Source organism: Sinocyclocheilus rhinocerous, unplaced genomic scaffold, assembly GCF_001515625.1.
Source record: "Sinocyclocheilus rhinocerous isolate Xijiao unplaced genomic scaffold, SAMN03320098_v1.1 scaffold1615, whole genome shotgun sequence".
NCBI lineage: Eukaryota > Metazoa > Chordata > Actinopteri > Cypriniformes > Cyprinidae > Sinocyclocheilus > Sinocyclocheilus rhinocerous.
In genome coordinates, this window is record NW_015645292.1 from 930,335 (window position 1) to 944,543 (window position 14,209).

At 39.6% G+C, this 14,209-nt stretch overlaps 1 protein-coding gene across 2 annotated transcripts in view; it reads left to right on the top strand.

Moving 5' to 3' along the window:
- Positions 1–3,086: 3,086 nt before the first annotated feature.
- zeb2b (zinc finger E-box binding homeobox 2b) overlaps positions 3,087–14,209 on the top strand; it is a 71,393-nt gene continuing 60,270 nt past the window's right edge. For both annotated transcript variants that reach the window (XM_016509422.1, XM_016509423.1), the window contains exons 1-2: positions 3,087–3,250; positions 4,375–4,530. In XM_016509422.1, coding sequence (XP_016364908.1) covers positions 4,460–4,530 — 71 coding nt within the window. In that variant the 5' untranslated portion in view covers positions 3,087–3,250; positions 4,375–4,459. The remainder of the gene's footprint in view (positions 3,251–4,374; positions 4,531–14,209) is intronic.

Consider the following 14,209-nt stretch of genomic DNA (forward strand, 5'->3'; position numbering starts at 1 on the left):
GCCGAATCCTGCAGGAGAAAGCCACGTTTTATTTCATGGGATAAATTAAATTTCACACCCCTTCGAAGTTTATACAGCACAGAGCAGCAGCTTTTACAAGATTCATATGCAAATGTGTGTCGAGATTAGAGATACAACAATTATTCCGGTTCATGATAAATTATTCATTTAACAACAGTCAATTATTAATTCCACAGAAACAATAAGCTGTGTTTCTGTAGGCAGAGTTTCCTATTTTAACAGACCTTTACCTTTCTCTCTCTCTCTGTGAACTCTGTCAGAATTAATCGTGAATGTTTTCCATTTCCTTCTCTGTCTCAGAAAGCCAGAGCATCAAAATAGTTACAAATGTGTCATTGCACTGCTACTTTTACCTCACTGGAGACCTGACCTCTTTAGCGAGAGATACTCGGAATCATCGCTCTCTCCGCCGAGCGTCTCTCGTTTGATGTGTGCAAATGAAGAGAGTCTGCTAATAATCAGATCATTGGTGTTCAGAGTCCTTCCTCTGCACAGTGCTACATGTGAAAATCAATAGCTATTTGATGCATACGGCATCTGTAGCTGCGCAGTCAGTAGCCCAGCATGCTGTTATATACAGTAGACTGAAGCCGTATGAGCGCAGGAGCCTGCGGCTGCAGCACAACAACTCATTTCATGTGTTTGAGAGACTTTGAAATCACTCTCTCTGCTAACTCTGCACTATAATTGTCCATCAATCTGCCATGCTTCTCCTTTTCGTTTCTTGTGTCTGTGCGTGTGAGATACGCTCACCATGTACAGCTGTCATTCACATTAAAATGCGTCTGTGAATGGAACAGGTTTGTTGGGTAAATGCATAATTAATAAGTACAGATGAGAAATCAGTACCGCATGTAATGCATGTGCATGCATGCTGTATTTGCACAGAGGTGGATCTGTGAACAGTCGGACAGGCTTTTTGGCTGGCGGTGTACACGCACACATGAAGATGTGATAATTATGCTAATGAAATACACGCCTGTAACTCTAGTACTGTTGTGTGCGGTGCAGTGCGGTTTATAATGACTATGAAAATGAACTAGCAACACAGGACAGGGACCCCAGCAGTTCATACAGGAAAATGACATGTATACTGATGAAGGAAAAAAATACATTTACATTTTTTAACAGCAAAAAAAAAAAAATGGTGTAGAAACAAGTTTCACTCAGAATTTGCAAGTAAATTTCACAAATAAGAAATGGGAAATAATGCATTGAATTAAATGTGAACTTTTAAAATAGAAAGACCGAAATAATATTTTATTGTAAAACCTGCTCCAAAAATTTGTTTTATTTACAGTGCCTTGTTTTTTTGTTGTTTTTTTACAGTGCATTGTTTTTTTCTAACACATTTAACTTCACATCAATTCATGCAAAAAAAAAAAAAACTGATGCAATTAATTTTAGACCTTTTTTAGTGCATAATCTATGCATATTTTGTTTGTTTTTTTATATCCTTATCCTTACTCATTTTTACATGGATTTGCTTGCATTATGCATTTTTAATTTAACATTTTAAGTACATTACAATCGTAAGTTATAATGCACCGCTGGAAATGACTGCTCAGAGAAAAGCCCCCCCAAAAAATCCTTTAGTAGCACAATGCTTTCGAGCTGAATGTGTGACAGGACAGAAATGAAGGAGAGGGTGTAACGGGAGCGAGCGCAGAGAGGGGGCGTCTGTCTCCTCCATTAAATGAACACATTCATGAACCCAGAGGGTCGCTGGATGAGCGTTTGTCTATCTCACACAATATTTAACAATGTGTAAAATACCTGCATATAAAAAGGCACAAAAGACAGCATACATGCGGAAATGAGATTAGATAGATAGATAGATAGATAGATAGATAGATAGAAAAAGCATGCTTTATGTGGTGACATGCAAATGAGCTGATTTTATTTTTAGTCAAATATATTGTTTAATATGACTAAATCAAGCTGACTATATCAGTGGAAATCAAATCAAGTAGAAATCACAGAATAACTGATTGATCAATTATTGTCTGACTGATTTGTGTCACTCACCCTACAGGGATACAGCAGCTTCAGACAGTGTCACGCACAAACCATGCATGCACCCTCACAATTTAAACACATATAGAATAAAATTATTACAAATGTAATGCTATAATATAAATGCAAATGCAAATGCAAATGCAAATAATAATAATAATAATTATTATTATTATTATTATTATTATTAGTATTAGTATTATTATTATTTAATAATTGTATTTTTTAAAGGAACAAATACACACCTGAGCGATTATAGACTGTAGGAGTCAGAGGTGCCTGTGATGCTGAACAAAAGCATCAATCAGTGCAGATGCCAGTAGACTGATGTCTTCATTATCCTCACAAATACTGAAACTCTATTCACAGAAAGCAGTGTCGCCCTCTCAAGACTTCAGCACTAAAGCGTAAAACACAGTAGAAGACAAATAACAATAACGGTGAAAGAATGCAGAGAGAGAGAGAGAGGGGGAGAGAGAGAGAGGAAGCTCATTCACGCCCTTAAATGTGTCGGAATCCCTCTGAAATCTCGTCGACGAAGCATTTCATTCTTTCACTTTGGATTGAGAATTATATTTATATATATATATATATAATAACATACAATGCTCATTACGCTGCATTGACTGCCTTGGGTTTTAAAAAAAACCTTAATTAAGCGTTCTTACCTGTGCACCTGCAGACTCACCTGTCGCAGCAGCGCGTGCGCTTCCCGCGTCTCCTCTGACTGAACACTTTCCCTCCTCAAGCTCAGCGCTTCTCCTCATCAGATTCCTCTTTTTTATTTCATCCTCCTTTATTTCTCCTACAACCGTGTTTGTCGCAGGCGCTGAAGAGAGAGAGAGAGCGTAAACGTGCCCCGAACTTTCTTCAAACGTTATTCGCGTCTTCGCTATAAAGGTGCCTGATGCTCCGTGTGTGTGTGTGTGTGTGTGTGTGTGTGCGCGCGCGCTCATAAAACAAACACACGTTTGGCTCTATTATCCCTCCCTGTGCTGATAGGTGGCGTGTGTTTCTCTCTCTCTCTCTCGAAAAGAAAGGAGGAAAACAGTGTCATTCGAGGCGTGTGAGCGCGTCAGTCCGAGCGCAGGTTTGAGTCCTGGAGTGTGTGAGAGGATCAGTCAGGAATAACGCGCCTCTGTTTCTCAGGCTTTATTCTGGACCTAGACACTATAACACACACAACACACACTCCCGCAGCCGAGACCACAAGGTAAGACACACTCTTTTACCTTCACGTCATCTTTAAAATAGTCCTAATGCGAAATAAATCCGCTTTAATGCTGCTGGGTTCGGGATGCTCTTCGTTGAAGTCAAACACAAAGGTGTGTGGATTTTCCTCTTACCTTGGCGTTCACCTGTGCAGGTGCGCTGAGCGACTAGACTACACTTATTTGAAACTGACGTTTTATTCACGGAAAGAAACCAATGCTTGGCATTGCGTCCACTAACCATTTTTATTTATTTTTTTTTTAAATGCAAACTATTTTTTTTTCTTTCTGTAATCTTGCAATGCGGGAGATCAGTGATAGAGAAAATCATGCCACATCGCTACAAATTCGATTTTTGAGCTTTTTTTAACAAACACAATTTTAACATGCAGTCACAAAAATATGTACCTTATGTTAAGTTAATATAAATGCAAAGTAAAGGTATTTATGCAGTTTTAATGATTATGATATCCGTGCGCGTTTTATTTTACTCGTAATTTCATTATCAAACACTGCATATTTATTCAAGCATGCAGTCATTATCATTACCGATCGAGAGAGAGATTATATCGATCCGATTTTCCAAAGTTTTCAAATACTGCATCTTCACTAATATTTAAAGCAAGAGCTCAAACACTCAGAAAGTCAAGAAAAAAAAAAGCAATAGATATCTGATACACGTGGGGTTTATCACAGATCATATATGATTTAAATGCTAATGTTCATATTGCCCAAAGCATTAAACAATATGTTCTCATTTTATTACATTTCACGTTTATGCCTAAAAACAAACCACAGAAAATGTCTCTGATATAGTTGGAAGCTCCCCAATAAATAAATCAGACAACTAAAAACAATCAGCTGTAACAGTGTCTTTATAGACATGAAACATGACAAATATAAATCCAGCCTCTGACCTTTGCGACTAACTATTATTTCGCTTTTTGCATTTAAATCAGAGGACACACATGCACCTTTAAACTGCTTATTTAGACGTCCATAAGTCATAATGCATGCGTCTTCCAGTCTCCGGTGATCAGATGCATGGACAGAGAGGCTCTCAGCAGTCTCGTTCACTCATGTGCCCGTGTGTTTCTGTCTTTCTGTTCGTGTGCTCGGGCTGAAGGGCTGCCAGAGGGAGCGGTCCACCCTGCTGCTGTGTTTGCTCGGGTCTGAGTCCATGCAAACTGCCATCTGATCCACGTTTATCAATGCGGGAGCTGATCATGGCGGATGGCCCCCGGTGTAAGAGGCGAAAACAAGCCAACCCGCGGAGGAAAAACGGTAAGAGCGGCTTGGGAAAGTGTCCTGGCGCGGTGCGTAAACGGACGCGTTACGCGGGACGCAGAGAGATGAGACCGGACAGATCAGAGTCCAGATAGGAGTACGTTTAGTCGAGCACAAGTAGAAATCGGACTAAACAGGCGCGATGTAAATAAAGGCCATGTAACGGAGCCTTTTCTCTCTGTATTTTCGCGCAAGTTTGGAAATGAAAGTTTGTGCGTAATTCTCAGGAGCGTCAAACGCGCTCTGAACACGTTAGACGCCTGTGGATTCTTTACACTTGCATTTCGTATGTTTAAGAAGCTGCTGACCGTCCAGAGACACCGATTGGACAGTCTCAGTGCGTTATTTTCATTCATTCTCAAGATGCATGAATTAGAGGTGCTCGTGCTTGTTGTGTTTTTGTGTGGAGCTCCGTTAGTCGCAGTCAATGTCACACAAGTGTCTGGTAAACGCAGTTTTGCATTAATGCAGCACGCATGCTGATTGTGAAGCACAGATGAGTTTATCTTAAAAACTTGTGTTGCTTTCAATGATGTTTCAGATCAGTGTGTTGTATTTTGAGGGTAGCCGTTTGGGCGTTTTGCACATGCATAAACACTATAGTGTTTAATATAAACTAAACACACTAGCCGATAGATTAGGTTGCATTTGAAATTGTGCGTGAGTGAGTGTTTGGTTTGTTGGTTCGGATGCCGTGAGTTGTTATTTCTTCAGCAGTTCAGTTCCATCTCCCTCTTTCCTTTATGAAATGTTTCATATCGATCCGCTAAAAATCAATACGAGTACGAGAGTCTTTTCACCCTCACGAGTGTCTTCATGTAGCCTACTAAAGTTTAAAAAGCGCAATTCTGTCCTCCCAATTTTGTAATACAGACTTTTGCGTATGCATTTCATAAAATATAATGAAATACCATCTTACAGTCCATGCATATTCGTTTGTGTTTTAATACAACGTGTGAGTGATTAGCATAAAAATAACGGTACTGAAATATTCATTTGTAATGTCCAGTTTTGTGTTTATTATTTGTGGAGCTCGTGAACGCGTAAGGATGCATGGTAATACTAAATTAATTGTTTAGGTAGAAATAAAAATGCACCATTGAAAAAATAAATAAATGCATCTTGATATGAAGTGACAGTCGTTTTAAAATGAGGACACAGATGAAATATTCAGTGATGCTGGAAGACTGCAGATATGAGCCCAGAGAAATATAAAGGGTGAAACGTGTATGTTCTCACACACCTGCTGGATTCAGCGTGTCCAGGTCAACTCAGGTGTGCACTGTAAGATGTTTAGCACAGATAAATGCTTCAGAAATTAATATAAGCATATATATATTTGCATGCACCCTATAGATATTTTTGCATCTTATTAAAAATAATCAAGCAGAGCAAATTCTGCATGTGTAGTGTTTTATCATTCAGATTCGTGTTCAGTTTTGAATGATGCTGTGTGTTTGAACGTGCTGTATTTTCTGTGGGAAAGGAAACTTTCAGTTCAGTCAGATTAATTGCAAACATCTTGCTTCAGCTCTCTTGATGAGCTAAAACCCAAAGCGTAGAGGGAATCTAATGTGTGAAGAGTTTGGCCGCTGGAATCGCAGAAGACAACGCTGCCGTCTCCAGCTCCTTCTCCTGTGTTAAACTTCAGTCCAGATGCTCAGTGCAGTCAGTCAGACTGTTTATTTAGTGTACTAAAAATATTTGTAGTGTGTGAGGAGCAGATTTCATGCGAGCAAATCTGATGTCAGAGGTCATGCGGAAAGTCTTTTCTGTTTGTCGTGCATGCATGCACGGGAAGTCTTTCACAAATTCAGCGCTCTGAAATTACAGGAAGAGCCCACTTCCTCCCAAACAGTTGACGGCCGTGGGGTGTCCTAAGATGCATATTTTCACACGTTTCCTGCAGCACAAAGACGTGCTCCTCGTGGTGCATTCAGCCAGATTGATTACATCATTTCAGGTTTGGAAAAGCTCCTGCGTGGCGCGAGGAGAAGCCTCTGTGTTTGATTACGGCAGCTGAGCCGTCGTTGCTGAATTCGGTGAGGGCGATTCTTTAGCTCGGGCTCTTTCATCCCCAACAATGGCAGATTCCGCCCCGTCTAAACTGTTTCTGCGCCCCCATTATGCTGCGAGGCTCCCTCGCCGCATGGCCCCTCCTCTGCCTCCTGTGTTTGGGAGGAGTGGGGCCGCTCACAGCTGATTGTCAGCTCTAATACATGTGCGTAAGGTGAACCGAGCGTGAGCGTGCACCTTTGGTTCCCCCGTGCAGAGAGAAACTCCTGAGTCTCTCAGAGTTTAGATTCCACCGCGACGAGCTGAGAGAGAGTTTTAGAGGAAGAGGAGGACGACGGCGCTCTTCATCTCTCGCGCTCTCTGATCTCCTGCTACTTCACACGGCATTTCCGAGCTCGTTTTTGGACTCTCGTGTGTGTGATTTGTACTTGATTATATTATCTATGCTCTTTATATGTTGTGTGAGAGGGACTCTGTGTTGTGGGTCAGTAATTAAAGAGCTGTCAGGGTTAAAACCACCAGTTTTTGCTTTGAATCATTTTTAGTTAGTTGCGGTGCATTAGTCTGTCTCTATCATTTCTGGATTTGTAATTTTTTTTTTGCAGGATTATCTTAGCACTGAACTGATCGCGTCGATCCAAACGTCTTCAGTGTGTGGATGCATGGAAGTATCTCCTACTGTACAACACAACAAATGTTGTTTTTAAAAGAGTTCACAATATTTCATCAATTCAGAATTAACAAACTTTCACATAGAAATAATATCCTTAAATCATTTCAATAAGAAACGTGTACATTTTTTTTTGTGCCAGTTTTCTTAGCTCGTCTTTTTTTTTTTCCTCTTAAAAATGCATCCTTAAAATGCGCCTGCAGATTTCGGCACAGCTGAAGTGCCTGTCAATCACAAACATACATGTGCTCCGCCCCTTGTGTTTGTTTATTGAATATTTTATCTAATTTGATAATGCTGTATTCCACCAATACAATCTCAACGCTCCATCTAACACATTATAAATCCTTTCAACAGAACTCTATTTTTCCACAAGAAAATGTGGAAATTACATGGATTCTAAATGCACTGGTTTTATTCATGTCGGAGTAATTATTTAATGCGACTACATTAGGATATACCTTTGAAAGTAATTTTTAAGGGTCTTTTCAGTTCCTTGAGCTGACGAATTCACGATTTCACTTTGCACTGCTCCCAGTTGTGTTTTATCGTTGTGCTTCTTCTGCGATCTCGTCTCTGAAGATATTTTGGCCTATCGGAGGGAGGGGGAGTCAGACCCAGAGCTCTGTGGAAATGCCTTAGGTGTGACTTCACTTTCACTCACATCACCGCTGACCCGACTGCCTTTCATATCACATCCACCGCGTCTCCACCGGTAAACATCCCCCGAGGGCCGAACAAAGAACACGGCCCTTTCTCCTTAATCACAACCCAGCCCTCTCTCTCTCTCTCTCTCTCTCTGCCAGCACGCAGCATTTGCATTCAGCTTCAGAAAGGCGCGCATGAAAAGGGGGAAGAGCGACAGAAGAGAAAAAAAGACAGGGAATAAAGGCAGAAGAGGGTGGGTGTCGAGAGCAAAATAACTGAGGTGTTTGTGAATGTTTGTTGGGCCTCCCCTGGTTACGGCCCTTATATAGACCCCCACACACACACCCACAAACAACAACACATCCAAAGTTGCCGAGGTACCGCTGGGTCCAAGGGTAAACGATAAGACATCTACAAACCAGAACGAAGAGAAAGAGCATTGTATTAGAGCACAATAAAGAAACTAGATGCCCGCTTTAAGTTACTATAATTGCCGGGACTCAATACCTTGCCAGAGATTGCGGACCAACGACGTCGTAGTTCATCTTGGAGAAGATGTCCTGGATGGTGGCCCTCTCAAATTCTGTCCATTCAACCATGTTTCCGACTTTAGATATTCAGACAAAGTGCCTTAAACAGAAGCTAAAGAGTGCTGTGAAGAGAGAGTTTCATTGCGGTACTTAAATGCGCTTCATCACTCCACCCCTTGGCAGGCTATTGGGTGACATGTTTGTGGGTTGGATCACCCAGGTCCACCCAAAAGATGCATATCATAGCCTACTTTTCTCTTCTGCAAAGACTAAACCTAAGTAGTTAATTCTAACAATGTTTTGCTGAGATTAAAAATATGGAAACAACAATAGGCCTAATGAGACTATGAATTCTGTTTATAACTTATTTTAATATGGCAACGTTTTTATTGAACAATTGTTGTAGGCTAAACGGATGATATCGATTGCATGTAGACATAAATAATATAATACAAATGATAGAATATTTTTATACATAGGGAATTCTGAACAGTTAAATTTGACTTAATATGTGACAAGAGAAACCCTTTTTTCTCATTTAGAAAAATTGCTTTTCTCCCCCGTGAGAGCTGCAAGCTGCGACGTAGGCTATTTACCAAATCGAACACATGACTTCTGTATTTGACATTTCAGGTTCCTAAATCAAAATAGAATCTGAATAATTGTTTATCGAAAATTCCGTAATGTAATTAAAAGAGGCGACATCTCCTTAATTTAGTCTACTAAAAAGTATATTGTGCAACGTGCGTAGAACTTTTTTACAGTAGGCTACCAAATCTGCACATAAAGACTTTTTTTTTTTTTGCTTTAAAATAATATTCTGATTACATTCTAGGCAGGCGAGGGAACGTGTAATATAACAGTCCTAGAAACGTTAAAGTCTGGCTTCACAGAATTACGTCTTTTAGCGACCCCTGCTGTCCATAAGTCTTAACTTGGCTAATAGAGGCCTGACAAATTTAAACAGAACCAGTCCACCACTTTAACCGGCAGGGGGCGCCAATGTCTATCAATTTCAATTTAAGTGCGCTTAACTGGCATGACAAAAACTGCACATTTGTATTGCCAAAGCAATGGCAGCTAGGCTGTGTACAAAATTTGTGCAATGTAAAGTATGACGGTGCAAATACTTAATGTTTACAAAGAAAAAGTGGTGCAAAATTAAGTAAAATGAAATAAAAGATAAAAATATAAATAAAATGTGTAAAATATTAACAGGATAACAGAATAAACAAAAAAGTAATATAAGTTATACAGTTTTGCGACATATGAGGGAAACATCAAGTCAGGGCGGATCATTCATTGTCTCTTATATTGTGGTAGGCAGACACATATTGTGCTGCTAACACACAGCTGTCCCCATGTTCTCCTAACAGGAAGGGCAGTTTTTCATTGTTTGACAGTGTTTCAAATGTGAGGTATATGCACTTTATTATATGCACTTTATTTTTTGATAGAACATTGTCCGAATATCTATGCATTTTGTGTATTGTTTTAGAAAGTGCAGCTCTGTCTCAGTTTTGTTTTGATCACAGACACAGTCACAGATAATACTATTTTGATGTGAGGCAGAGTGTGACAGCTCTTGTGAGGGAGTCTGCAGGGTTCATATTAATTGGTATTTTTCATAGCTATTGTTTTGTAAAGAATGTTTTAAAATAGTTGTCTAATTAAAAGAGTTTTAAAAGTCTCTCTCTGTTTCAATTCCATTTTTATTTGATTAACATTCTGAATTTGGTATCTAATGGAGATGTTGGCATATGAAAATAATAGAGAGAGAGAGAGAGAGAGAGAGAGAGCGTGAGCCCACTAGGGGCAATGAATTACTTGTCCAATGGCGCGAAAGAAATGTACTCAGTGTCGTTCAGTACGCTAGAGGGCTTTGTTGTGTCAGTAAAAAGTTCAGCGAATCAGCGAAACCCCCCCCCCCCACACACACACCCACACACACACACACACACACACACACACACACACACAGAGATAGTGTTACGCAGCGGCATGTTTGCTCTATTCATGGCTGCACACTTTCACACTTAAGAGAAAATCATCTGTGTGAGGCACGGCTGCTTTAAGACGCAAGAATAGTTTGGAACAGGTGTTTAGATAATTTAATGCATTTGTATTTACCTTTTTTTAGATTTGAGGAATATCGTTATTGGCATGATCATTAGCTTAGCGAGCGTGCAGAAATCAGACTGTAGACTTCCACTGTAAGTGCATTTGTCAAGGCATTTTTGGTTTGTTTCTACAGCTGGATTTCACGCATGCGGTGGATCGAGCTCAAGTTACTGAGCATGGGACATTTCTTTTATAAATGACTGATAATAAGTAACAAAATATAAAAATAAATACATACAAATTATTATTAATTATAATTAAATTCTATGTTATTGATATATGCAAATTACATACAAATTATATATGTGACCCTGGACCACAAAACCAGTCATAAGGGTCAATTTTTTGAAATTGAGATTTGTACATCATCTGAAAGCTGAATAAATACGCTTATCATTGATGTATGGTTTGTTAGGATAGGACAATATTTGGCTGAGATACAACTATTTGAAAATCTGGAATCTGAGGGTGCAAAAAATCTAAATATTGAGAAAATCATCTTTAAAGTTGTCCAAATGAAGTTCTTAGCAATGCATATTACTAATCAAAAATTCAGTTTTGATATATTTACAGTAGGAAATTTACAAAATATCTTCATGGAACATGATCTTTACTTAATATCCTAATGATTTTTGGCATAAAAGAAAAATCTATCATTTTGACCCGTACAATATGTTTTTGGCTATTGCTACAAATATACCCCAGCGACTTAAGACTGCTTTTGTGCTCCAGGGACACAAATAATTACATTTAGTTTTAGATCTCAGTATTTATGTTTATATTTTGTTATTTTGTGTTTTTTAATATGCTTTTACAGCTTAAACAGGACTGATTCAGAATGGGCATTTCTTTAATAGTTTCCCTCTAGTTGGACAGTAAAGTTTCTCTAAACAGAAATATTTTTGAACTATGAGGAGGATGCGGCCTCTTTTGCACACTTATCTGGATTCCAGCACACTATTTTGCTCCCTGTACACTCGCAGTCTGACTCTGAGTGTGTAAAGAGGCATCATGTGACGGAATTCCACAAACTCTGTTTTCCTTCAGAGCCTCAGCCGAGAGATTATCAGCCGGCTGGATTTATCCCCATGCACTTCAGCAAACACCTTTGGACACCGTGAGAGAGAGAGTCAGCTTGCTAAAACCTTATGACGCTCGCAACACCAGTGTCACTGGTTCGGTTCTGCATGTACTGATGAAAAGAAGAGCTTCAATGCAGGATACGTCTTTTTTGTTGAGATATTAATGAATATTAATTTAATCTGTGACTTTTCTTTCTTGCTTCTTAGATTTTTCAGGTGTGCATGCATTTTATCTCCAAAAAGTAAGAGTATACAGCTATAAAATGATTGTGGATAGCGACTCAGATCACTTGTTTTTGGGAGAATTTGTTTAGAAATGTTCGAGTTTATATCAAGAGCAATGTCTTGGCAAATCTTAACACTATTTGAGACATTGTTAAGGCCTTTCCTCGGGTGAAAAAGCATAAGATTTGTCTCTCTTTTATCTCTTTGTTGTCTAAAGGATATTGAACAGATCTCACTGGTGATTTTTCTGTCATTGTACTCATTCTGATGTTGTTGGGTAGTTGATCTGTTATAGATTCGCTCTTGAGACGTATAACCTGTGTTCTCCGTCAGTCAAATCCTCACGTTTGGCCTCTATAACACACTAACAGCATAAATATGGTCTGTCTCTCTCTGCTTCACAGCTCTGAGAGAAGGAGAGCTCAGATCTGCTGATCATGAGGTGCTTAATGTCCAGTGTGTGTTGAAGTGACATGACTTCATAGTCCATGTGCTTATTTTTTAGTGGTTTTATGTGAGGAAGATTGCACGTCACGCCACAAATTTCGGAGAAAACTAAAACGTGCATTCAAAATGAAGCTGAAGATGTCTTGAAACGCTCACATCAGTGAGGATCAGACTATTGCATCTGCAGTTTACAGTTTCTAATAAACTTACCAGCCAACTGGCAATTAATTGGTGTTTAATATACTCACCAAAGCCAGTTTTTACTTGCAATTAACAAGTTAGTGTTAGTTTTGGACCCGGGACAACACTGTACCTATACACACAAACGTCATATGAAGCTTGCTGTCCGATCATCTGCATTAAAACATTGGTCCGGTCGGCCGTGTGATTGCGTGTGCTTCTCGTTTCCTCGTACCGCAGCGCTCTTCATGCATCAGACTAGAGAAATATCACGGCTCATTTCAGATCTCAGACACGATTCATTTCCCATTGTCTCTGTTTGTGCATCATAATACTGTGTGTAAGATTCTGCATGGAAAAAAAATAACAATCTCAGGTGTCAACATGTTCATTTACAGGAAGGGCTGGTGTGACTGGCACTCGTGTGCTGCTCAGGTGTGAAAACACGCGTGTCGTCATTTGGGATAGATAGATAGATAGATAGATAGATAGATTTACCTCTTTATATCCTTAAATATAATATATATTCCTTATATAAACTCTTTCTTTCAAGGATTGGCTGTATAAAGACATCACACACAGAGAGAGAGGTTGTTCTCTCTTTGATGATTGTCGGTTTTCTTCTGGCAAGGTCAAGCAGTCAATAAGAGATGTGTAGATATCAGATCATGAGGTTTGATGTCCACGTTCGGGAGAAGAAAGAATGAGATAAAGAAAAGGATACACATTTGCATCGTTTATTCTCTAAAGATGTTGTCTGATATTTGAGATATTTAAAAATTGTCAAAAGACATTGTCCTCAGAGGTTTGCTATATATATATACACACACACTCAATCCCTAACCCTATACGAAAACATAAATAATATATTTTGTACTTAATTTATTTGCAAACAAACAAACACAATAATAGTAAATAATACTTCAAATAATACAAATAATATACACAGAGAGAGAGGTTGTTCTCTCTTTGATGATTGTCGGTTTTCTTCTGGCAAGGTCAGGCAATCAATAAGATATGTGTAGATATCTGATCATGACATCAGGAACCCAACACACACACACACACACACACACACACACACACACACACACTCCTCCATATTTCAGTTCATTTATTTTCATAGCAGAGATGAAGATTATTAACCCATCATATCAGCCTTCATCTGTTTATGAGCCTTCAGAAAAGGAGAAGTCCACTTATTTGAGGTGTTTGATGTGTGAGATTTTGACATCGGTTCTGTATTTAGTGTTTTAATCATCTCACCATCAGCACGGCCCAGGAAATTGTTGAAATTGCCGTGCTGGCTTGTTGCTTTAACCTTAGGTAAAAGTGTGCCAAGGAGACACGCACACACACACACACACACATACACACACTCTCACACACACACACACACACACACACACACACACTCTTCCATATTTTCGCACACACGCACACACACACACTCACACACACACTCGTTTTCCTCGTCCAGAGGGCTGGCGTGTGTGTTGTGGTTAATGGACTCTGACTGTGGATAAAGCCTTGTGCTGCAGCGCCCGTCAAAGCCACGTCTCGCCACTGTAACACACAAATGTCAAACAAACACCTCCTCAGGTAGCGCTGGGCTAATCATAAAGACAGCGTGTCCTCAGCCTTTCCACAGGACGAGCCCCGCGGCTGCGCTTCAGAGCCTTTACCTGCCCGTGTGTGTGTGTGTGCGTGTGTGTGTGTGTGTGTGTGTGTGTGTGTGTGTGTGTGTGTGCGTTC